Genomic DNA, 26690 nt, shown 5'->3' with positions numbered 1-26690 from the left:
TATCTTCCTCAAATGTATTTTTTTTTTCTTCTTTTTTTCCAAAACAATATCTCAAGTAAAACAGCCTTTCACTTTATCACCGTATAAATAATGAATGTGTTAACAATATTTATTTATTTATAAGATGATCTTATCCAAAAAGTTTGTCAAAGCACCCATGGCAGTATGGTTTATCGTTTTGTTCCTTGAATGTACCTTTATTCAATTGTTTTAAACAAAATGCACAAACGAAGTGCTCTGGATGGAATTTTCGGAACATGGCAGTTATACAGCGTCCTGTAAATTAAAAAAAAAAAGAAGAAATAATTTATTAATTAATTTATAATTAAATTTATATTTTTTATTGTGTTCTTGTAGTATTTACCTGTTATTGGTTTATGACAACCAGCGCACAATGACCCTCTTTTAGCATGATAATGTGTTTCACAATATGGTAATCCTTCGTGATCGAAAAAGGACCCTCCCTGAAACTTTTGCCTGCAGTCCTGCAAAAAATATCAATTTGATTTTAAATATATATATATATATATATTTAAATTAGAATAATTTTATAGATAAAAATTCAATTATTTGAATATAAATATATTTTTTCATGTAAAATTAATTCGTTTATATCATCAGTTATTACAGGAAATCCTGTATATACGGAGAGATGACGGGTTGAAAAGTTTTCACCCATAATAAAAGAAAAAAACTATTTCATCTTTAAATAAAAGTTAATTCAATCGAAAGAAATTATTTCTACATTAGGCTCACAACTTTTCAACCCAGTCACCAGGTGTATATTAGAAGTTTCAACTCATTGTTATTCGCAAGAAATTGTTTACGAGATTCAAATATTTATAATTAAAATAATAAAATTAATAACAAATAAAACACTGAAAATGTACAATAAACATTTCAATTCGCTATCACTCGCAATACTTTTTTTGTACAATCCAAATATTTATAAAAAAAAGAAATTTATTTCTTTTTTATAAACACGTAAGTTTATTTTAAATAACAATAACGATGAATAACAATGTGTTAAAATTCTATCATTTATATTCAATACAAAAAATATATATATATATATATATATATGGTATATACCATAAAACACAAATGTACAAAAATCGATAAAACTCATATCGACAAAAATCTCATTTTATGTATTCCTTATGTAAACTAACTATACACGCGCGTATATACTAATCGATCATGTGTCCGACAAGAATACTAATCATTTATTTTTACGATAGTAATCATTTTCGGATGTAATACAATTTAACAAAAATAAAAAATAAAAAAAAATATAAAATCAATATTTTACCATGCACGGTATATATATATATATATCAAGCAATAATATTAATAAATAAATAATAACGTTAAATGCGATCGTATACACCGAGAAACACATTTTTCTAAAATTAAACGACACAGTTTAACGGCCGTGTGTGAATCACACGGACATTCACGAACACGCGTGCGACATATATGTTCCTCGCACGCGATTTCAATGTCACCCTACTGTCTTTTTAATGTGTGTGTATTTTGTTTTTTATTTATTTTTCTTTTTTTATTTTCTATTTCTTTTTTTTTTTTTTTTTTTCTTTTCAAATAATTTATTACATATTTTTTCTCTCATTATATTATTACCCATCGTACATTATTTAAATAACAATCTTTAACATAAGACTGATTACATAAAATGGATTGTTTTTCAACTACCCCCATCGTGCTCGAATAAAAAATAATAATTATTATTATTATTAAGAAAAAAAATTAAAAATAAAAAAGAGAACAAATTATACGTGAACGCTACAACCTAATTAGTTTTTCTTTCTTTTAAAAAAAAAAAAATATAGAATATCTAACGCGATACAAAGTTCGCGCTTATGCGTGTACATGTGTGTTTTTGTGTGATAAACAAAAAAAATATGTATGTATATATATATACATATATATACATATATATTATCTGCTCATCGTTCAATAACATTTGTCATCTGTGAAAAAATAAAGAAAAAATAATTTTGGCTCTGCATTTCTCGAGCCAACGAGAGATATAAATATGGATTAATCAAACATCTGTAACGAGGGGTTGGGGTTTCAGGTAAGGGGGGTGAAAGGGGAAATAATAGACATCTTCTATAAGAAAATAGAATAGTAATAATCAACGACTGTGAAGTGAGAACATCGAAAAATCATTTCTTTTCTGTTGTTTGTTATTGTTGTTGTTATTTTTTTATTTAAGCCGTCTCTTCCTCCTCATCTTCTTCCTCATCAACTCCAACACATTTTGGACAGACTGGTTTTCCTTCCATTGCGTAGAAAGATTTCCCGGAAACCGGATTCTTGCAATCCTGTAATTGTTAATATTTAAAACACAAAAGGATGACATATAAACAAATTATCGAAAATTATCGATTCGTCCAAATAGATAAACTCTGCGAATTGTGAACTTCCTGTTAAAAGTCAACGCATTATTGTGTCTCTTTCTTGTCTATATTAATTAAAAATAATTAATTATTATTATTATTATTATTATTATTATTAAAGGAATGTGATAAAACCTACTCTGCAAACGAAACAATCCGGATGCCATTGACTGTTCAAAGCTGAAATATAATTTTCTATGATAGCACGATTGCAACCACCGCATTTTGGTGCAAACATGTCGAAGAAATCTTCCCGACAATATGGCTTTCCGTCACGTTCGTGAAAACCTTCCTCGCCGAATTGCTTTCCGCACTGGGCACAGAAGAAATGTTCCGTGTGCCAAGTTTTCTCCAAGGCGGTAACGCATTTCTACAAAAAAACAACAAAAAATAAAGAAAAATATATATACACTTTTTATTATCATATCTTGTGCGATTTTTTTTTTAAATACATCGACAAGTATATTTAATCGAAACGTATCAATTGACGATCTTGAAATATATCTTACATCGAGAATTGGACCATTGCAATAAGCACAACGCGGTGAGAAAAGATTATGATAATCGGGTTCGCAATAAGGATGTCCTTCTCTTTCAAAAAAGTTACGAGTACCCAATTCCTGATTGCAATGAGTGCATGTGAAATGTTCAGGGTGCCAGGTTTTACCCAAGGCCGTGATTACCTAAATAAAAATGTAATTGTTAATAATAGAAACAGATTAAAAAAGAAAACAAAAAAGAAAACACATAGATATATAAATATATATATAGAAATAGAAAGAGGGTTGTGATTTCATCTTCATTCACCTGTCCTACGATCGGTTTTTCGCAGGCATTGCAACATCCCTTTTGCGTAGTGTTAACACCTTGACGGCTCATATCTGCCTGAAGATTTCCTAGCATAGAATCCAATTGATTCTGTTTGATTTGTGTTGCGGCTTGTGCTGTATGACTTTCTCCGTGCTGCTGTTGCTGATAATGATGTGTGGATTGAGTTTCTGTAATGTGTATTCTCGTTTGTGGTGTACCCTCAGCCGGTGGCAACGGGCTTTGCGAACTTTTAGTAGCTTTATTTGGCTTAGCGTATGGAGAATCGGTCACCGTTTGATGTTGATGAGAACTGCTATTGATCTGGAAAATAAATGTGAGGGGGAAAACTTTGAAAAAAAAAAAAAAATATATATATATATATATATATTCTACTCAAAATTTTATTATTTTTTTCCTTTCCCTATATATATATGTACTTGGAATCGAAATTATTATTTCTGTCTCGTATGTGTGTGTGTGTGTTTTTAATTGTGATTTATGATATTCATTACGAAAAAAAAATAAAAGAAAATAGAAACAAGAAAAACAATCTCAATCATGAAAGCTTACAAAAGCTTAAAATTAATATGATTTAAATGAGAAAATGTGTCAAGGTATGATTTGTCGAGGTATATTGAAACGTAAGAGAGAGTAAAAAAAAAAGAAAGAAAGAGAGAGGATAAAAAAAGGGAGGAAGTGTTGTTTAGATCCTCACTGTGGGAGATGTCGAGTGTTACAGGCGAGCTTGCAGACTGACCGAGAAGCTTTCGGCAGCTTCTTGGATCACTAGACATCTCTCCTCTCCTCACCCCTTCTTCTTCTTCTTCTTCTTCTTCTGCTACTTCTTCTTACCCACCTTCCCCCTTCATATTTTTCCTATCTCCCCACGTAGAGACACAGAAAATCAAGAGAAGTGGAGTAGGAGATGAAGAGAGTAAACGGTTAGGTAGGTAGGTAGGTAATTCTACTGGTCTGGTGGTGGATGGTGGAATGAAAGTTATTTTGGTAACTCGGGGAGCCAAGAATGGGCAGGAGTAGTAGGTTTTGAACATCATCACTGTTTTCTGATTCTGCAGTGAATTGGTAGAATGTGAATAGCCCGCGCATATTATTACATGTCAAGTCTTTAACAAACAAAAAGAAAAAGAAAAAAAAGAAGAGGAAAGAAAGGAACAAAGGAAAAAAAAATCAAATAACAATAGATTGAGATTTCTGATAATAATAAGTAGTAGTATAAGGTAGTAGTATTGTTCACTTTGTTACTTTAAGAATCCTTGACAATTGATCTGAATTTTCTGCATCATCAGCTACGTCTCAACCTTCTTTCCTCATTCCCTTTCCCCACCCCATCCCCTTAAAGTAACCATCACCTTCTCTTCTTGTCTCTTTATTTTAAGAGTCAAATAAGTTATACCTTGAACTCGGAAAGGGAGGCCATCAAATCGTCCAGCTCTTTCGTTGCGTTACTGGCTGTATGACCGTTGGCATAACTACGTTGTTGAATCTCGGATCGATTCAAGGAACCATGCTGACTCGAAGGATAACCATCATAGACTGGTTGAATTTCTGTTGAAGTTTCTTTTATGGTGACCTTGACTCTACCATCGCTGGGATATTCCCTGATAATTGTACAATATTTTTTTGTTTTTTTGTTTTGCTTTTCTCGATTGGCTTTTGTTTATTATTAAGCCTCCGATATACATTTTTTCATGAATATCTAATTTTCTTTTTTTTTTCTTTTATTATTATTTTTTAATGAAAATTTGTACTCACCCATTAGGCACCGCTGTGTTTAATTCCTCGAGCAAAGCATCGACGGTGGGACGAGGGGCTGACATACTACTCGGTGAACGAAGCATCGGACTAGTTGTACCCCCATTAACACCCCCCGTTGATACGTGACTGTCTAAAAGGACGAGTATTGTTAATCGAATTTTTAGTTTATTTTCCCTGAAGTTCTTTTCTTGGATAATATTTTTGAAATATTGTTTATACACATATATTAAGTAGATATTTAATTCTTAATTATTATTTTAATAACTAATTGGGAGTATTTAAAAAAATATATAAATAATTTTCTATATGTTATTTATGGTATTGTAAGAAAAAATTATAATATTAAAAAAATATTATACACGGGGGAGGGGGGGGAATAATAATTATTAGTAAATATTTTTAAGAGATATAATATCATATATCGAATAATTTCATATAATCGAATCAATATTCAATCAGTTTAAAATTAAAAAATTAATCAATATTTAATAGAATAATCAAATAAAAATGAATAATAATTAATTTTTTCTCGAGATATTATATATATACATATATTGTTAGATAAATATATTAATAAAATTATTTAATAAAACAAACCTCTATCGTGATAATGCGAATTGTAACGTGCATTGCTCAAATCTTGAAGCAACGTGTCCAATTCCGAAAGATTATTGTTCAAAGACGGCATCTTCCCACCGGTGTTTGGATTTTGTGTATAAGTTGTACTCGATGATTTTGTAATGGTCTCCTCGATGGCTTCACGATTTTGATAAGTCGGCTGTAATATTTGTAATAATTTTCAACGTAAAACACGACTACTAAATGTTTTCTCCATTTTTTTTTCTTTTTCTCGATCAAATTTCCAGAAAAAAAAACTATTTTTCATTTTCTTTCGCGTGTGTTTGTGTCCTTTTAAAAATACTTTCTTTTAAAAAAAAACAAACCAACACATCACACCCCCATTTCCAGCCCCATCCCCATCCCCCACTCCAAAGAAAAACAAATATACATAAATGCGTGCGCATACGTTTCTGTATGTATGCATGCGTGTATATGTGTGTATGTTTACACGTATATCACGAACCAGAAGATATAAATATATATTTATATATGCAAAAATGTTATGACTTGTCCGTGACGAATTTTCGTCAGATGTGAAAACGTGATTCATCGATGATAAATCATAGAGAAATTATTAAATTCGTACAACGAGATCTTGTTCTATGCTCTTGACTCAATTATTTTTCAGTATATGTGAAAATAATTGCATGAAAAAAAACAAAAAGAAAAAAGATAATGTAAAAATTATATATAATAATAATAATAATAATAATAATAATATAGTAATGTAATAAATTATTATTATATAAAATATGTATATTAATATGATCGATTCAATAATTTTTTAATACAAAAAAGAAATTTTATATAAAAAATTTCATACATATAAAAAAAAACACTGTAAAAATTATATACAATATATAATATATATTTATATATAATATAACTATTAACATATTATATAACAAATAAGTGATATAATATATCATATATCTGGATTATAATAATAAAAAAGAATATATATTTATATATAATTTCTTGTCAATAAATTGATAACTAAATTATTGATACTAAACTAAAAAATTGATAACAAATTATAAAATTATAGAAACATGAAAAATTGAATTTCGTATTATTCCTAACGGGTAAATAAAATTTGCCGATTTTAGAAATGAACGAACGATAGAAACACAAATATTGTCACATTTTGAGATATTTTTAATTTACATAATCTAATGTTTTGTACATATGTAAATAGACGTGTATATGTTTATATGTATATCTAAACGTGAATGCAAAATTGTTGGCTTCTTTTCCTCGGATTTATCTATCGACCTGCCAAAATCCTTAGATACGCACATTATTTTCAAAACATGATGTCATTATCGACTATACTGAAAGTGCCTTTGTAAATACATTATCAATTAGTTCTAAGAGAGACTAACGTGTGTAACAAGGTTTACGTATATATTACCAATCTAATTCAAACTCTTGCCAATAAGTTTATCCTCGTGAAGGTCTCCTCGTTTTTGATACAAAATTATCGTCTTAACTCGTATCTCTCATTTCGAACGAAACAGAAAGAGAAAGAGAGATAGAGAAAGGATCAAAATAATTCCAGTATTTATATAATAATTTATTGAGTATTACGACAATTTAGTTTTTGGACGTTTACAAGCTAATAATAATAACGAAAATAGAACGGCAATACTTGTGTGTGTGTGTGTATGTTAATGAACATTTTCAACGTACAAGATCATTTTTATATACACTTTTCTATTAGGTATTTTAGTAGTTATTAATAATTAATTCAATAAGTTTAATATTTAAATTCACTCATATCAAAAATCACTCATATACTTTTTTTTCTTTTTTATTTTCTTTTCGACGATTGTTTCAACAGGTGGACGAAAATTCTTTGAAAGTAATGAAAAATTATTTCGAATAATAACAAGTGTACGATCACTTTATAAATATATAACGAAATTTGTTTTAAATGGCACCGAATTTATTTCTATTGTCTAATATATTATACATGGAGAATGTTTTTTAATATATGTGATACCACGTAACTTCAAAAATGATTTAGGGATTACTAAAACGTTGAAAAATGTTCGTAATTGCGTTTCTATAATTCGCGATAAATAATCTTAACAGTTTAAATTTATAAATGTTATAATATGTCTTGCAGATATTTCTTGATCGTCGTTGACGTCACGCGTTCTTTTTTTTTTTTAATTAAATTTATTCATTAGAAATTTGAATCGGTTATAAATATTAAATGTTCAGTCATTTTCTTAACAGAAGAATACATTTTTGTTTTATTTGCTTTATGTTCAAAGTTACAAACGTTTAAATGTTGTGATCTTTGAGCCGATTTAAAAAGAAAATAACGTATTAGGAATCTATTTTGACTTAAAGTTAAAGAACTTCGAGCACGTGTTTAGAAGAGAATTGTTGAGTCAACTGTAGATTCATCAACTCGTATCTGGAATTTTGGAAAGGTCTGCGGAATTCGGTGATACGATGACTGCAAGAAATTTGGATACCAACCGAGGGTAGTCATTTTGGATCATTTTCAATAAAGATAAAAACCGTCGAGAAATTATTCAAACACAAAAGTAATTGTAACTTTGATACGATGTCTAATAGAACGAGTTTTTCATTATTTCTTTGACCCCTGTTCATTTCTGAAGTGGGTCACACGTATTACGAAACACCCAGTATATATTTATATATTTTTGTTTTTAATTAAATTAAACAGTGATCAACGTAAAATGTTACAAACTGTTCTCATATATAATTTCTATTCTGTTTCATAAAAGTAAATTATATAAATAATAATAATAGTATTAGAATTAGTTTATTTCAGCTGGAAAGATTGATTTAAGTTTGTTTTTTCAATAAAAAAAAAAATAATAGATCAAAAACGAAAGAAATTAATTTATGAAAATTATTTGTCTTGTATCGGTTGTGTTTTTTTTATTACGTTAAAAATATTAACCGATGAATATAAATTTGTGTGTTATGTAAACCAAAAAATTATGTTACATTTTAATGTGGATCGATTTGGCATAGAGAAAAAACAAAATTTGTGCATACGTTTGCAAAAATTTGTTCATTGCGTATACGCATTCGAAAATGAAGAATCCTTTTTACGATATATACAAAAAAAAAAAATTAAAAAATATTAGAAACGGAATATCCTGCGAGTGGAAACTAGGTTGCCTGCAAATTTACTGATCCAAAAATATCCGTAGCGAACGAGTAGAAACATGTCAGCAAGACGTATCGGATTATCATGCTAAATCGTAACGTTTCAGGAAAATATCAAGAACGATAATAAAAGAAATAGAAATAGAAAGAGAAATAGAAACAGAGAGAGAAGGAGAAAGAGAAAGAGAGAGAGAGAGAGAGATATATATATAAACGAAAATCTTTTCAAAAACCATACGACAAATAATCGAATTTTAATTCCTTTGCAGAAGGAATTGTAAATTTTGATATCACACGTTCGAGAAAATATACTTTTTTGTTTTCTTTTTTCTTTTTTTTTTGCTTTAAATCATATTTAAATTATCGTTATAAAATTATTCGTTATTTTACCAAACAAAAATGTTACCACACTTTGATAAGTAAGAAAAACCTTAAAAACAAATTCCACGTATTATTAATAAACGTTTTTAATGAACACACACGCACAATCAATGTGTAGCAATAATTTTTCCTTTTGACATGCATCGTATTTAATAATTGCAATTTTTTTTTGTTTTTTTGTTTATTTGTAAGAGAAATTGTTGTAAATTACGATTATTATAATCATCATCATCATCATCATTTCAGATATGAAATTCGAGTTCAAAGGGTTACATTATCATAGCAATTGATTTTACTTACTTCTATTATTCTTTTTTACGCTAACAACACCGTTGGAAAAAGTATAATTAATAAGTTCATTCATAGAATGAAAAAAGAAAAAATAATAATAATATAAAATAGACAAAGAAATATTAACGAAAATAAAGAGAAAAAAAATCTTACGTTTAATACGAAAATTTCACATTATTGCAAAAGTAAGAAATGAAATTTTGTTTAGACGAACAACGAGAAAGATATGTCAACATAACAAAATGAAACATATATCTAACCTTACGTAGGAAACATTTCCTCGAATATCTAACTAACATAAGATAAACAATTTGGCATTGCAGGAGATAAGAAAAACACGCGAAATTTGTGATTTCGTCGTAATATCGAAATTTCATTTCTTTTATCATTTTTCTTTTGTGAAATTCGAATAAAAGATGATCCAGATGATGATGATGATGATGATGATATCTAAGCTCACATTTAGTAAAAACGTGTTATTATTATCGGCCTTGCTAGTGCTACGAATAAATATGTCCACCTACACCTCCTTCTCTTTCATCTTTTCTTTTGCATAATCGGAGATCTATTATAACTATTAATATTCTAATGTGTTTCTAGTGATGCAAGTGTTTTCCAATCCCCCTCCTCCTCCCCTCCCCACCCACCTTTTTTCTTCTTCTTTATACCATATTATTTTTTTCTCCCGTTATATTTGAAAACTAAAAGAATAAAACAAAAGTATTTGCTTACGTATTTTATTTTATTGTCTCTTTTCTTTTTTTATATTATTTTTTTTTATATTGGTGTACGTTTCGATGATTAAAAATGAAAATAATTGTATCGTTAAATTTATTAAATATACGTATTAACATATAATCGAATATGTGCATGTGTTTGTTAACGTTTGCGTGTGAATATTTGTTTTAAAAAAAAATTAAAATATAATATTTCATTATAGTTATTTTCTATTTTTTTTGCATATCTTATACGTAATGCAGAACTTAACGTATGCAGCGTAAACTCGTAATGTAAAATGAAAATAAAAAAAAAAAAAAAACAATAGCACCAGCAAGAATCTCGGAGTCGGTGGACTTTCTAAGGCAAGTAACAAAAATTTCACGCGAATGAAGCGAAACGCAAAAGGTATAAATAATTCAGTAAGTTTTGCAACTAGAGAAGAATCGATAAAATTGACGGGAAAAGGTGCAGGTGTTATTCGAAAAACGATCGATAATACATCTGCGTACTTTGTTCTTTACATGAACTATTATTATAGTTCTCGTTCTCTAACCTCATGAATTTTCTTTTCGTATGTCACATTTGTGTGTTCGTGTTATAAAAAAAAAAAGAAAAAAAAAAAAAAAAAAGAAATTCATTTGGATATTTCTAATATGAAATAGAAATAATTTATTCTCTAATTCGATTCAACTCGAATGACAAATGGCAAATGAAAAAAAAAAAACAAAATATATTAGGTCAATTAATGAAACCATACATGATAATATTGCATAAACAACAATAATCGAAAACAGTTAAATCAACTGACCTGTTTTTACTTTGGGATTTCGGATCGCGTCAAAGGGGAAAATTGACGACTGTATTTAAAAAAAAAGGAAAATAAAAAAACTCCATCAAAGTCGAGGATATTTAGCTACGATGAGAGAGAGAGAGAGAGAGAAGGAGTCGATTTTAGACACCATATTGCTTCTAACTTTAGATACTTCTTACGCCACACATGCTTGAAAGAGTTCTCTTAACTTTTCGAGTTGTCCAGACATCACCACCACCCCTACGACTATCTTTATCGATTTTTATTATCAAGTTACATGTTTTTGGTGTATCTTTTTTGGTAGAAAAAAATTACGAGAATTAAAATTAAAAAGATAATTCTATTGAATTGTTAATAATAATAATACAGTATAAAGTATCACAGTAAAATTTTTTTCTTTTAGTATAATCAAAAAGAATACATATAATTTAATTAAATAAATACGAAAAACAAATATTGTTACGAAGCTTATAAAATGCATCACAAAATATTTTGTAAACAAAATAAAACTATCTTAATCTATTATTATCTAATCGAATTATATTATCTTGAAAAATTGTCTTGATAAATTTTAGATTTAACGATGAAAATCCAAGAATCAAATATGAATATTATTATCTTTGTAAAAGACAAAACTAATATACTATACTCGAGGGGAAAATCGAATTTGGCACTCAATCGCGATATATCGACGTGCGAAGTTTATTTACGGATTCCTTCTGGTTCGTAAAGGCAGTCGCTTCCGTCGTCGAAATAATGACGACGAACAACCCGCTTCTCAACGGGATCGATCTATTTCGGGATATTATGGAAAATCGAGGGAAGGTCAAACGCGAAATTTTAAATTCGACTACGATCCCGCCATTTCAGGCGGGCGCATTCGACGCCCCTGTCGACATCTATCGGCGAAATTTAACTATCGATAATCAATTCGATCGATCGTCGATAATGCAGATTTTCTGTTTTTTTTTCTTTGTTACATTTTATTCTCATTATTCGATTCTACGAATCATAATTTTCATAAAATATTTTTGAATATTTAAAATATTTTTATAAATAAATTTTTATAAATAATTTTCTTTTTATAAATAATATTTTATAAAATATTTTTTTCATAATTTTGATCAAAACGAAAGTTTTTAATTGTTAATAGTAAATTTTAAAATGAAATGATTAATCGAACAAATTTCTGTATTTCTATGCCTTTTTTTTTTATATTTTGGGATAGGATAATATGTATGCAGATTTCTACGTTACGTTAATAGTGCCATCTATCAGAATAATGTTGTAACTATATCAGACAAATAATCAAGTTGGTAACGAAGTTACAGATAGATTTTTATTAATACTTTTTTTATTGATTTCCATACAAAAAAAAAAGAGACAAATTCATTTATTTAAATATCTTTGAGTACAGTCGATAAATACCTGATAGAAATATTTGTTTAAATCTTCTCTTCACATACGATGCATACAATGCATACGATCAATAAATTCAAATTTACTACTCCAATCATTCGTTGTAGTCTATAAAGCCTTGAAAATCGCATATAGATCAATTTCAATAAACATCATCTCGTAATTACACTCTCTTATATAACCTTTCACAAAGAGCAGTGTAATAAAATGCCTTTGGTAAAGAATTCAAGGAAAATAAACGAAAAACAAAAATCCAGCGTCGTCAGCATATTTCTTAAACCCTTGAAAGATATTATCCGGGATTGCTTTAAGAGGGTTGTATTAAAGGGTTGCTTATAAAAGTTTTGTGTTAAACGTCTTGTAAAAAAAAAAAAAGGAAGAAGTATTGACGAAACCTCAGATGCAACCCAATAATACGCCATCTTTTATATAAATATCTCGGATATCATAGTTTCTTTATCCTTGTCTTCTGAATACTTTTCATTATCACAAACAAAAGTGGTATCACGTTTGTAAGATGCATAATAACAGATATAACGGTGTCTAAAATTATCGGTGATACATAGGTGTTCCTCTTCGTTTACGATTCATTAAGAAGGATGGTGAACGATCGAGAAAAGAAATCGTTCCTCCTATTGAATAATCTCATGCAAATATGGCGCCTGTTGATTTAAAATATCGCGGAGGAATTTTTTCTCAGTCGATAACGTGAAATCTTTTATAAATACATTATTTTATTTAATTTATTGTTTTTAATATTCAAGTTATTATTAAAAAGAGAACAAAAAATATGATAATTAATTTTAGTCACTTTCAAACGTTCGATAAATCATTAATTGAACATATTGCATCGATGAATTTTTTAGAATATTAAAACTTACTTTTAAAAAGTCAATGATTTAAATGACCTATTTAAAATTTGTAAATCATTAATTGAATATAAAATAAATAGACTTACCGATTGCGACGGTAATGGAGAGGTCCTACTTTCGTACGATCTGTATGCATTCGTGTTATGCGTTCTTGCACCATTTAACGAGCCGTAACCGGGTGTAGCGTTGTTACTGACGTGATTGCCTTCGGACGATACAGTGTTTTGTAAATCCGCTAATAGGGCATCTGGAAAATATAAAAAAAACAAAACAAAACAATGAATATAAAATTGTTTGAAATATTTTTCGAACATAACCAAAATCATTTCGTAATATATAAATGATAATATTCGATTGGACAAATCTCTAAAACACTTTGGTAATACTTTCGTAATGTTTATCAAAATGTGTTTATCGAATGGATTTGGTGATGACGTCACACATACACACGTACGATTCAGACAATATTATTAAATGGACAGACGAAAAAATGTAGTTTAATCCTTTCCGGCGCCATCTTTGTTTTTCTCTATCGTTACTCGTATCTCGTTCAAATCAAATATCGTATATAATTATGTATATAACAATATACACAGTGTCCTAACAGTCGCTTTTTAATAGAGAAAAAGAAATAAACGAATCAATATTAATTAATTAATAGAATTATATTCCTATGTTTTGTTCATTATTTTGTAATTCATTTAATCCTTTTCTTCGACGCCATATTTGTTTTACTCTATCCCCACTCGTATCCTATACAAATCAAATATGTGCACATATACAATATAAAACGCATTCCAAAAGTCGCTTTTTATTAGGAAAAAATTATTAATATTTATTTAATAATAAAATTACAATATTTTATTATCATTTTTAGATATAAATCTTTAATTATTTTGTAGTTAAAAAAGTATAGGACTACGATCCTGTTATTTTGAAGGCCTGATAAACAAGAACTAGATTTTTTTCTGGTTTCATTGTTAGTAAAACAATTATTGGAACACCCCGTGTATAAATGAAGAAAAATAGAAATAATTACCAAGATTAAATAGATTGTTATCAGCTTTGTCGCCTTGATAAGCCTCGTAAATGTTATGATTCTCTGTATTAGATTGAAACGCACTAATATCTTGTTCCTCCATGACAAATAATAAAAGTTCAACGTCAAAACAAAAGGAAAACTTTGTAATTCTTCACTCTCTGTCACTTTAAGATATTTTTTCGACTGACGTGACTTATCAATGTTGAGAAATATTTTCACATCCTACCTCGTCACACTCTGTTCAAAGAAAACGTGCGTGAATATAAGAGATACGTGATTATAAGAGAAGAAGAGAGGAAAAAAAAATGAAAGCCACGAACAAGCTCAAAAATCCGTCGACTTTATCGAGCAAATGAGAATTGAGAAACGAGTTGAGAAAAAAATTATTAGTTCGTCTCGATGATGTCATCTAATTGCAAAAGGTCAATGACCTTATTCTTCTATTGTACGAGACATCATCGACGATGTTCTTGAGAAAAATATTCATTACGTGAATACAATATCCACGCAAATTGTTGTATTACTTTTTGCAAAGATTATTTCCAAAAGTTAACCACAATAATCGTTGTTTTATTAATTATTCGTTAAACAAATCTTCATTACAAAAAATTAACCTCGAAAAAATATTATGATTATTCGTAAAGAAAATAAACTTGTAAATAATTACGATTTGTCGGTAAAAATTTATTTTCATAAAATTTATAACCTCAACGAAATTGTTACATAAGAGAAATCCTCTAACAGTAATAAAATAATAATAATAATAATAATAATAATAATAATAATAACAAATCCTCTCTATCTCACCAACCCGCACGTTCGCTTTTATCACAGTTTTATTGAGGTGGAAGAAAAAAAAATAAGATTCTATCGAACAAAATGTCAAATTTTAAAAATTTGTTTTAAAAATTTTTAAATGACGTGGTATCACGTGTGTCACAAAGTAAACCAATCGGACGACTAAAAAGAAATACTCTCGCGTGTGAAACCTTCGATTGGCGAAACGATACTGATTGTCAATAAGATTCTTGGTAAAGGCGAAGCCACGAGAAAGAGAGAGAGCCAATCACCATGGTTGCCTGGAGTAAGAGAGTCGGGGAGGGGGAAGGTGAGAAGAATATGGTAGGAGAATTCTCGATGCTAGAGGTAGAAACACGATGATGCTGCTTTCGTGTTAGAGAGAACAGTTTCCTAGACTCTTCTTTCTCTTTATTCATCTTTCTGTCTGCCTGACTTGACTCTCTCTTTCTCTCTTTTCAAACACAACATGCAGCTTGATGTATCAGCTAACTTCTGATACGAAGAAAGACAGAACACAAGCCGATAATGAACTGGTAGGATCTTCTAAGGAAAATATTCTTCGATAACTTTTTTCTATTCATTTTTTTCCTTTTTTTTTGTAATTCTATCTTTTAAATCGTTAAAGAATTCTTTTTAATTTTTGCCACATAAAATATTCCACGTAATATGACTATGCTTTGATGAATAAAATGAACGCCGAAATAATGTCGTAAACTTAAAAGAAAAATGTATTTGTATATATAAATTGCACATATGTGTAAAATAATGATTCGAGATTATAGCAATTGTTTATTGTATTAAATGCTTTTACAACAATTTGAGACTATATTGATTGCTATTAATATAAAATACTCGTGTGTACAATATTTTGAGGTTATGATAACAAAATGGACGCCAGTAAAGTAAAATTAAACGAGAAACTTGCAGCTATTATTTCTCAATCGTAATTTTTTTGTTTTTTTCTTTCTCATTTCTCTCGAGTCGAATTTAAATCCCAAATTTTTTTTTAGATACCAACTTTAAAACAAACAAATAAAGAATGATATTTTAAGGGAATGTTTTTTTAGAGGCTTAGTGTTGTAAGATATACGGAAATGGTAAACCGCGGATGTATGTAAGTATGCGTGAATGAGAAACCTAAATATTGGCCAGAAGCCCGTTAAACTTCAGGAGTCCTATTTTATACATCTGATTCATACTGTCTAACGAATCCGGGCGTCGATATTACTCGTACCAATGTGTACGTGATCTCGTAGAGTAAAAAAAAAAAAGAAATAGAGTTAAAGAAACACTCATAAAAGAAAGGACGCAGCACAAATGAATCGTTCGTTAAAAAATTAAATTAGATATAGAGATAAAAGAAAAACATAAATTCGAATAAATGATAGAAACATATAAGAATGAAAATTAATTATTCATAAAAAAACAAAAAAGTGAATAAATAAGAAAAAATCCACACCGACGAGCATTAATTGCACATCCAAACGTGTCGACGCATATTTTTATTAGATAAAAAACATTGAATCATTCGGGAAATAAAATAATAATAATAATAATAATAAAAAAAGGAGAAAAATATTTATTTTTGTTTAAATCACGTTTTTCTCTTGCGATAAGGATGATACTTACTAACGTGTTGTTCCCATCGTGCATGTCGCTGGATAGTCGCCAAACGAGCAGGCGACATGGGTCTCATAATGTCCGTCATATTTAACAAGTTTTTATCGTGGTGTCTCTTTATTTTTTTCCAATCCGAACGCACACCCACCACCCGCACGTACGAATTAAATACAACTTTCTTTTTTTTCAGAAATGAGTCTCAAAATTTTTCAAGAATTGTCGTTGCGTGAATTTTAACAGGGAGACATCGATCTACATTTATTACATAGAACTCTGGATGAAAAGGGTGCCACGTGATTGGCTAGTAAAACGATTATAAGACAAAAATAAATCTTGAATTAGAACGGGGTTAGAATGAGAATGAGAAAGAAAGAGAGAGAAAGATCACGTTCGTAACGATATTAAATTTGACTTAGGGTAAAATAATGTCTGCGCGAATTTAAAAAGAGAGAAAGAGAGAGAGAGAGGGAGAACAAAAAAAATGATTTCTTCGAAAAATTCCGTGAACGCTTACTCAAATGTAAAAATATGGATTTACAGGACACACATGTGTATGCCAGACAAAAATTTAACTTCCACTTGATCTTTCTTTTTCTTTTCTTTACTTTTTTTTTTTTTGATCGGATACGAATCTTAAGATCTATTTGCGGGTCCGTCATAAATCTTTTTCTCGAGTTTAACAAATGTTTCGAACTAACTAAGTGAACGCACATGATGTCAAATTTGCATCCAACGGATCTACTTTACCGACGTGTGCATCAAAAAATAAAAGTATTTTTTTTTTCTTTTCTTTTTAGGGGAAAAAATTATCGCGATATTTTACATTGTTTTCTTCTTGCAAGATCACACTTTTATCCTGATCAGTAATTTTTATATGAGAGAACGAAAAAAAAAATAAAAAGAAAAGAGAAAAACAAACAAACAAATGGATGGACGGATAGACAGAACATAAAAGTTAACCTTTTGTGCTAAGATCTATTTTACTTTTGATACTTTGCCAAATAGAAATTTATTTACAGTACGTTGAAGATGCGCGTGGTACGCAAAAAAATTAAACTAATATAATATCCAATTTTCTATCAGGGAAAAAAACAAACGAAATAATTTCTCATCAATTAATATGCATCGTCGAAACATTATTATGCACAGTCACGCAAGTTTCCTAAAAACTGTATAGAAAAAAAGAAAAAAAGAAAAAAATAAATAAATAAAATAGAATAAAATCTCTCAAATATTTGACGAAATAAAATAATAAATTTTGTTAGACGTGGAGGAGAGAAAAGAAAAAAAAAAAACAATTTTATTTCCATCATCAACTATCATAACATCACTATCACCCAACCCACCTATCACCTTAACTAAATTCGCATAAAGTTTCCTACGAATTGTATCGGCACGCAAACAAATAGAAAAGTTCAACCATAATCACAAATTTCGTAGATATCAAACAAACGAAAAGACTCTGAACGATTTCGTTGTACTCGAATAAATTTGTTGTTACAAATTGTGAAGAGCATAAAAAGAAAGAAATAAAAAGGAAGAAAGAAGGGAAAAAAAAGCAAATTCCACGAGTCCTTCCACGAGGATGGCGATCAAGGTCAAACCTACCGATGATGGATCGACGATGTCACGTGACCAAAAAGAAAGAAAGATAGAAATAGAAAGGGTTAAAAAGCAACACAACACTGACGGAGGAGGAGGAGGAGTAGGAGGAGGACGAGGAGGAGGAGTAAAAAGAATAAAAAACAAAAATGTTTATCAAAAAAAAGGCCCGATCGTCTGGCAAGACCAGACAGAACTGACTTCAAGACACACGTGTTGATCTCTAAAAGCTGCACCTACAAAATATCATCATCGGTGGTTACGTGATAATCGGTTTTGCCATCTAGTTGATTGCTATAGTCCAGTAGTTCCTAACTTTGTTTTTGGCCATGTCCCATCTAAACGTCTCTAAAATTCTGATACCCCCACCACAATCCACCACGTGATGTATAATTCTTATTAATGAAAAAGTGAACTCCTGTACACGTTAACTTGATCTAAAAAAACAAATCTTTCAAAGAACACGTGACACCCATGAAAGAGAATAACAGACGAACAAAAGTTCACTGTTTATCGAATTCGTTGAATTCACCCCCCACCCCCCACCCCTTAAAAATCAAATTATCTCACGTTGGGAACCACGGTATTAGGATCACAGAACATTTTCACCTAGATCCAAGACGACAAACTTTACAGAAATAAACTACCTTTACCTTACCTCTTGCTACCTCTTCTCTAGATTCATATGAACGTTTATATCTACATGCACAACTATCTCTTTCTATACTATTAATCATTATCCCAAACATTTGGCACTGCGACTGATCGGGAACAATTGTTAAACCCTAAACCTTATTTAAAATAAGTATACTGGAAATAGAAAAGTGAAGATATTTTATATTAATCGATCATCCACTAATCGATGATTGTAATATATAAAAACCCATAAATTAATCCAACTTCCTTCTGCAACATTAATTACACTAGGAAGCAACCTACGGGTTTAGTAAACGAAGCGTGGGAAGTTGTATTGGCTTATGCTCGAGCCAGATATGGTTCTGAACTCTAAATCTGATCCAAGGAGGAAGAAGTGGAATATCGATCCTGAATTTCACCTTGAATCGAAAATCAAAATGACGATGAAGAAAAGAAAATAGAATATGAATGAAAAACGTTAATAATTAATGAATAATTTCTACAAAAATCTTGATTAAATTAACGCACCGTTAAATTTCTTTTAAATTATTTCCAATGTTACGTAATTTAGGTTATGTGACAAAAATATCTCTCTCTATTATAAAATGCCATTGAATTATTTTTATCTCAATAATTTTTAAAACACTCTTATATTAGAAACTTTAAGATATTGATGAGGAAAAAGAAAAAAAAATAAAAGGTTACGAATTGGAATATACGAGAGTGTTTTTTTCGCGTAAAATATGACAATATTGCGTGACTCAATGCAATTACGCTGATTGGTTAGAAAAAAAACAAAAGAAAATCTAACGAGAACGAAGAAGCCAATCACATTAAGGCTAGAATGAGAAACGTTTCAATAGAAAGAGGGATTGCCTTGATCAATGGAGGACTTTGAAATCTACGATTAAGTTTTTCCATCATAAATCGAATAGACACTATTTCTATCTTTTGATAATGATGATGATGATGATGATGATGATGATAATGATGATGATGATAAAGAAAGCAAATGTTATTTATATTCTGGATCTATCAAAGATACTTTGAATCTATTCGAAAAAATGTTTCTTCTCGTCTATTCGTTAGATTTCATCGTACTTAGAATTGCAAAATAAAATACACGAATAGTATACACGTAACTGTGCGTTGTACGGTTTTCCTCGAGGTCAAGTAGAAATTTACTGCTACTGTCTGTTTGCTCGAATAGTTACTAGCCTAACTCTTTGAAACGAAAAAAAAAAAAGAAAAAAAAGGAAGGAAAAAAATACATAGACCCGTTGTTTATCTTATTTCTTATTTTTTTTTTTCACGTCATCGAACGTTAATCAATTGGACGAACAAACAGTCGTTAAACCGGCCATTTTGGAACCCCCTCAGTGTCGAAGATAAAATCCGATTTGCTTTCTAATGAGAATATAATTAATCTTAATGCAAAGTATATTTAAATGACTAATGAATTATTCGAATATTCGTGTCTAATTTTAAACCTCACCTTTCGTCATGGTGAATGAATTCATTTCGCGTTATCAACGTGAACGCGACGTACGACCAACATTCGTAAACTTTATAAGGAGAAGAAACGTTGTATTGATTGGTCATCCGGATGCTGACCAATCCATTTCCAAGGAAAGAATTTCTCCTTATGTGGTTTCACACTCGCCTGTGTAAAAAAGCTATGACGTCACAATCAAATTCTTCCTTGCGTAAATGAAACGAAACGAACGATCGAAAACGAGAGATAAGACTTTGACATTTTCCAAATAACACTTCGTTCCACTTGGTGGATTCTCATATTCCTCGTATTTTCAAACCATTCGATTTCTCGATCATTTAGAACCGGCGTTTTGTAACTCGTTGCGAAGCAAACTGTCTTACGATTATAGTTTCAGTTCTTACAAAGAGTCTCGCGTATACCTTTCACCACGCCTAACGTTCTGCTACAATTTGTGTTTTTATTTTTTTATTCAACAAATCTATTTGTAAACTTGTTAACTTGTGAATAATTCAAAAATGAAATATATCGCAAATTTATATATATTTATTTTTTTAAATTATTTCATAATTTTGTTTGCGATAATTTAGCTTAAATTAATTTTGCCTAATGATATTATAAAAGTAATATCGATCGTGAATAAAATAAAAATCTTTTCATTCAACATGTTCATCGTCGAATTTATTTAATTTTTGGAATACTTCCTTTCGAATTATGACAATGTTCTTCTTTTTAAAATTACACTTTTTGTATGATCAAATTTTGAATAATTATCAATCGTCGATAAGGCAGAGATCTCGAAATAACAACGCATAGAAATTTTCATTACCGACAATCGATACGACCGATTAAATTCTTCATTTTATTGATCTTGAATTTCGATGAAACGCTAAGGAAAACAAAAAAATAAAAAGAATGTTACGCAAATTTATTTCTCCGATTCGATCGATCCTATTTATGGATATGAAAGAAATAGAATGAAGAAATAAGATTATTTTCGAAAGTGGTACACGATACTAACACGATTGATGAAACTACTGTTGACGGTATTTACAGTCATACCAAAAAAGGGGGTGGTACTGGATAATGAGTTCGATAAGTATACCGGCATGTTTAGTGTCAAGGTAATACTCTCAGTGGGTGAAGGGTACTTGAAAGAAGAATGAATGTGAGGCTGCACAAGAGTACTCGACCTTTTTTCCACTTAACCTCCTCCTCCCTCCTACCCCTCCACCACCATTCCTCCAAAGAAATTAATCAAGTTTTATTTACAATTATTCTATTAATAATTCGGTGTACAATTAAAAAAAAAACCTTAATTCTGTTGTAACAGACAAAAGCAAATGAAAATGAAGATAATTCTAAAGTATTCCGCAAGTTCAATGTTTCACAAATTATCTCATTATTTACGTATCACTAGATCTCATTAATATTTTAGAGCTTAAAAGAGAAATGTTATCGCGTGTAAAAGGAAAAAGTATAAAAAGCTTGTTTCCTGCTAGCAGCTCGGCGTAGGTTTTTAAAAGCCCACCGATAAAACAATTGGCGTAAATTGATGGTAACGGATTACGCAAGCGATAACGATCGTTTAAAACCATGATCGAACATGACGTACAGTCATGTATTATTTGACTGGTGCAATGTACTTTTGTGAAAATGTTAATATAAAAAGAAAAAAAAGAAAAAGAAAGAAAGAATAAAGAAAGAGAGAAAGGGAGAAAAGAAAAATGAAAAAAAAGTAAATTAACTCGTAAGCTATTTATACAAATGATTTCAATAGACTATCACATTAACAAACATGAATATTGTCACTCGCATACCGGTATCAAACGCTTTTTATGTAAGGAGGCCGTGCGGGTAGTATTTGTTACATGTAAAATACGCCGCGAGCGTAAACTCCGTAAGGATTATGCAACGCGTAATAGTATTTCGCACCGTCCTCGGTGTAATTACGAATACGAAACAAAAATAGAAAACTTTCTACGGGTGGTAACGAGAAACTTGAGAAGCTCCAACATTTTTATTTTTTTTTTTCTTATATATAATTTTTCTATTAAAAGACCATTGACAACAACGAAACGAAACACTTACATCCAGGAGGTGAACCTTTCTTCACGGTGATCCTAAATGGCTGATAAGTGGCGCCTGGTTGCACCTTTCCGTACATCGTTCGATCCATAGCCATTTTTTATTTTATTTAATGTTTTTCTTCTTCTTCTTCTTCTACTTTTATTTTTTTTTTTTATTTTGCACGCACACAAAATATTACGAAAGATTTATATTATTCTAATAAATAATAAAACACGCATTATCGCGTCTCTCGTTTGTACACAATAATTCGTACGCGCGCACGGACAGACACGCGTGGAATAAACGAGACACGCGCTACTAGGTCACGTGGTACTACCTAGATAGTCACCGATTGGCTGACAAATCAGAGGGATGGAAGGGACCAATCGTCTGACCACGCGCCACTGCGACCACTTGTTGCTGGATGACATCGAAACTAACGCGTATTATAAACGTATTTTTTTTTCTTTTTATTTCTTTTATAACATTTATTATAAAACAATTACTCTTGTTTTATATCAAGAGTAGTTAAATGATGATGAAATATCTCTTTTCGTTAAAGTATCTTGAATTAATATATGTGATTAATGTTTTTGAAATAAAAATAATTTCATGTAAATAGACTTTGAAACTTTCTGATTGGGAAATTTAAAATTGAACATCAATGATTTTTGTTTTTTTTTTTTATATCAAAAATGATTTAATAAAAATGTTGGGATGTCGTTTTATTAAAAAAAAATCTTTAAAAATAAGATTAAATATTATATATCCAAATGTATATGAATTTCTGGTATAAATTTATAATTTAAAAATCAATAGATTTAAAAAGGTATCCTAGATATTCTAGAAAGATTATTAAAAATGTCGATACGCGAAAGTAATAGCAAGTTTATCGCGGATCAATAGTTCGTTGCGATAACTCGATCATCCTACGTATACTATTATACTTATATTTTTTGATACAACTATATGTAATCTCTCGAAATACGCGATTATCTTGTTCCCTCTCACGCCTCTTTCATTCGACGCGAATGTCTCATACACTTCATTGCACTGTTAACGAAACTTTCAAATCACAATCAAATTCGAACTGAAAAAACACTACAATTAATAAATTACATTAACGACAATGTTAAAAAAAACGAAGAAGATTATCAAAGAACGATGAAGAACTTGGAATACGAAGTAAGTCCAACAATAATCGCCATTTTGTAAAACTTTTTTATAACTATTTCGTACGAAAAATCATCGATATATTAGATTCGAATTGACAATAAACGTTTAATCTAAAGATAACAAATATATTTCGATTTTTTTTAATTTAAAATAAAACAAATTCGTAAGAAATTTCAACGAATTCGAACTAATGAAAATATTTTGTCTGAATTACCAAATAAACAAGAGCAAAATAGGGATTTTTTTAACGACTCACTCGGAAAAGAAGCACAGAATGCACTGAAGGATTTAACACAGAACGTGAAAAGTGTATATCCTAAAACGTCCCCGAGTAATCCCGAGGAGGAATCCAGGAAGTATACGTAAGAGAACTGGCACTCGGTCGACGAATGTTGGTGGATGCAGAGAGAGAGTTGGTGGAGGAACATTAGAAATGGTCAGGAAGGGGTAAAGAGGGGTCAAGAAAAGGGAAGTTCGAACTAAAGTTAAGTATATTTCAGGAGCTCGGCCCTATATATCTTTCTGTATGCACATATCTACTATATGTATATATATGTATATATATATTGGGTTGGGGAAAAAGTTTTTTCGTATTTTCCCCAGTACATAAATCTGCTAATATTAATCGAATCCAACGATACTCGAGTGCGTTTAAAAGCTGACATATCAACGGAGGAGTAATAAAAAAAAACGTGACATTAATTTATCCGATTAAAGATTATCATGTCTTGAAATTTTATTATAAAATAGAAAAGAATGTTGCTCAGGCTGATAAAAAAAATTGATGGTTTTTATAGACATGATGACCGTATCGATAAAGCATTTTTAATTTGGATATTTAAATGTCAAAAGTGCGTCTCGGTCTGTACGATCAATCGTTGGAAAAAACGATTGAAATGATGGAAAAAAATTCAGCTTAATTGGCATATTAGTAGTCGTGATTATCGATGAGGAATCAAACATCGGCCACGAAACTGTTTTGAATTATTTGCGGAAAATTGGATACATAATATAAAAAAAAAGAAGTTGTTTTTCACTTTTGCATTCAAATACGAAGAAACTTTTTCCCTAACCCAATATATATATACATATATATATACGTACAGTGGGACCTTTCTAGCTATCAACAGCGACGTTGAAACACGAGGAAGCTCGGGGACGACGAGAAACTCACTAAAAATACGTACGATCGTTGGCACTTGACTACAGCATTCAACAAAACACCTATTACTTTATTGTTTTATACTGAAGACAAGAAAACAAGTGGGGATACTTGTTAGAATCATTCTAATCCCAAGAGAAAATAGAAAGAAAGAATATGAAAAAATGAAGGTAAGGAAAAGATTGAACAATTTTCGTTTTGCTAGTGTGTTTTATCATAATTAATTTTTTTTTGTTAATTTATTGCCTTAAATTTAAATTATATATATATATATATATATTTTTTTTTTAAACGTTAATACTTCGTTCTTGATAAGAATAAAAAAATATATATATATATATGTTGAAATGTGTTTGTAAAGTTTTCAATAAATACATAAACAGTGACATCTCGTGAGATTAATTTGAAAGAAACATGGCGGTCATGGTTTGAAAGTATGAAATTATATGTACATATGTATGTATATGATATGTACATATGTATGAGTATGTATGTTATGTATATATACATACATAAACATAAAGAATGTTTTCACAGTTTGACACTATATAAACATTAATTGTATTAACAAAAAGAAAGTTTTTTCACACGATGTCCTCGAATATTTGAATGTAACTGATAAGTAAAAATAATAATTATTGTTAAAATAATTATAATTACACTGTGTTACATGTTTTTAATTCGTAATTTTCCCTTCTTTCGGGTCTTTTGATTAATAATACATTTACAAAATAAAATTAAATAAAATTAAAAAATTAAATAATAATTATTATTAATAAAAAATGAATATGATATTCAGTAAAAAATATGTTATACATTATTTGCAATAAAATTATTATAACAGTTAAATTAATTTTATATTTATAATATTCATCGTATTATATATATACATATTATTAAATTTATAATCTATTCATCAAAGATCCATTGAAACGTCGATACTGTCAATTTTCATTCTTATATGAATAATTAGATACACGATGACACGTTGTAGCGTCCATTTTTCGTATAAATAATTAAAAAAAGTTAATTTATAAAGCAAATTAAATGTAAATCTATATATACCATTTAAAGAAAAAATGGACAAATTGAACGAATGAAAATAAAAATCAAAATAAAAAAAAATAAATAAAATCGTTAATCAAGCAGAACTTGACAGACTCGATGCGTCAAGTGAAAATTTGAGGTTAGATTTAATCGGCCGTATGTTATAGAGTTTAATAATTACTCACCCAAATCATCCATGGTACGGTGATTCTAATTATTCGATTATCCAGCACACAAAATATCCTTAAATACACGCACTGAAATCGTTAGATCGTCCAAAATACCGCAAATTACGGCACGACGCGCGACCGACCTATTCGACTGTGCGCATTCAAACTTCAAACATGGACGACTGAAGTCCTTGCAATCCAGATTTTCCCTCGACACTGACCTTATTACCTAGGACGTACATATTTCTGATAAAAACATATATATATATATATATATATATTATTTTCTTATTTTTTTTTGTATAAACATTAAATAAGTAAGGTTCGAACGATACTACGTAATTCATTTATATTTTATCTAAAATATATGAGTATATATGTATATATATATATATATATATATATATATATAATCTATAGGAATGCGCTTCATATATAAATATATATATATAATTTAATAAAATTTGTGCATTTTTTTTATATTTTAATATAACGTAGGATCAAACGAATAAGATAAGAATGGTTTGTAGATTCATTTATTAATAAAAAATATTCTTTCTTTCTTTCTTTCTTTCTCTCTCTCTCTCTC

General features: G+C 29.6%; 1 protein-coding gene across 7 annotated transcripts; it reads right to left on the bottom strand.

Moving 5' to 3' along the window:
* Positions 1–95: 95 nt before the first annotated feature.
* LOC122516920 (leupaxin) lies at positions 96–26204 on the bottom strand. Of its 7 annotated transcripts, none has more exons than XM_043635152.1 (11): positions 18352–18506; positions 16753–17044; positions 13367–13527; positions 5607–5787; positions 5007–5139; positions 4648–4852; positions 3231–3554; positions 2933–3106; positions 2563–2793; positions 365–485; positions 96–276 (listed from the first exon to the last, which is right to left on the bottom strand). In XM_043635152.1, the coding sequence occupies exons 2-11, from the start codon at positions 16829–16831 to the stop codon at positions 131–133; spliced, it is 1755 nt and encodes a 584-aa protein (XP_043491087.1). In that variant the 5' UTR covers positions 16832–17044; positions 18352–18506; the 3' UTR covers positions 96–130. The 7 variants fall into 7 exon arrangements, with proteins under 7 accessions (XP_043491087.1, XP_043491084.1, XP_043491083.1 ...); XM_043635149.1 differs by lacking the exons at positions 16753–17044; positions 18352–18506 and adding exons at positions 14320–14559; positions 15130–15336; XM_043635148.1 differs by lacking the exons at positions 16753–17044; positions 18352–18506 and adding exons at positions 14320–14559; positions 15134–15336.
* Positions 26205–26690: the final 486 nt, after the last annotated feature.

This window comes from Polistes fuscatus, unplaced genomic scaffold, assembly GCF_010416935.1.
Source record: "Polistes fuscatus isolate 324 unplaced genomic scaffold, CU_Pfus_HIC Scaffold2, whole genome shotgun sequence".
Lineage (NCBI taxonomy): Eukaryota > Metazoa > Arthropoda > Insecta > Hymenoptera > Vespidae > Polistes > Polistes fuscatus.
This window is presented reverse-complemented; position numbering and strand designations above follow the sequence as displayed.

Excerpts from the sequence above, each read along its gene's own strand:
- LOC122516920 (XM_043635149.1), bottom strand. The coding sequence starts at position 14,422 with ATGGAGGAACAAGATATTAGTGCGTTTCAATCTAATACAGAGAATCAT. Across the intron at positions 5,140-5,606 it reads TTCGCATTATCACGATAGAG|ACAGTCACGTATCAACGGGG; the intron begins GTTTGTTTTATT and ends TCGTCCTTTTAG. Across the intron at positions 4,853-5,006 it reads AACACAGCGGTGCCTAATGG|GGAATATCCCAGCGATGGTA; the intron begins GTGAGTACAAAT and ends TACAATTATCAG.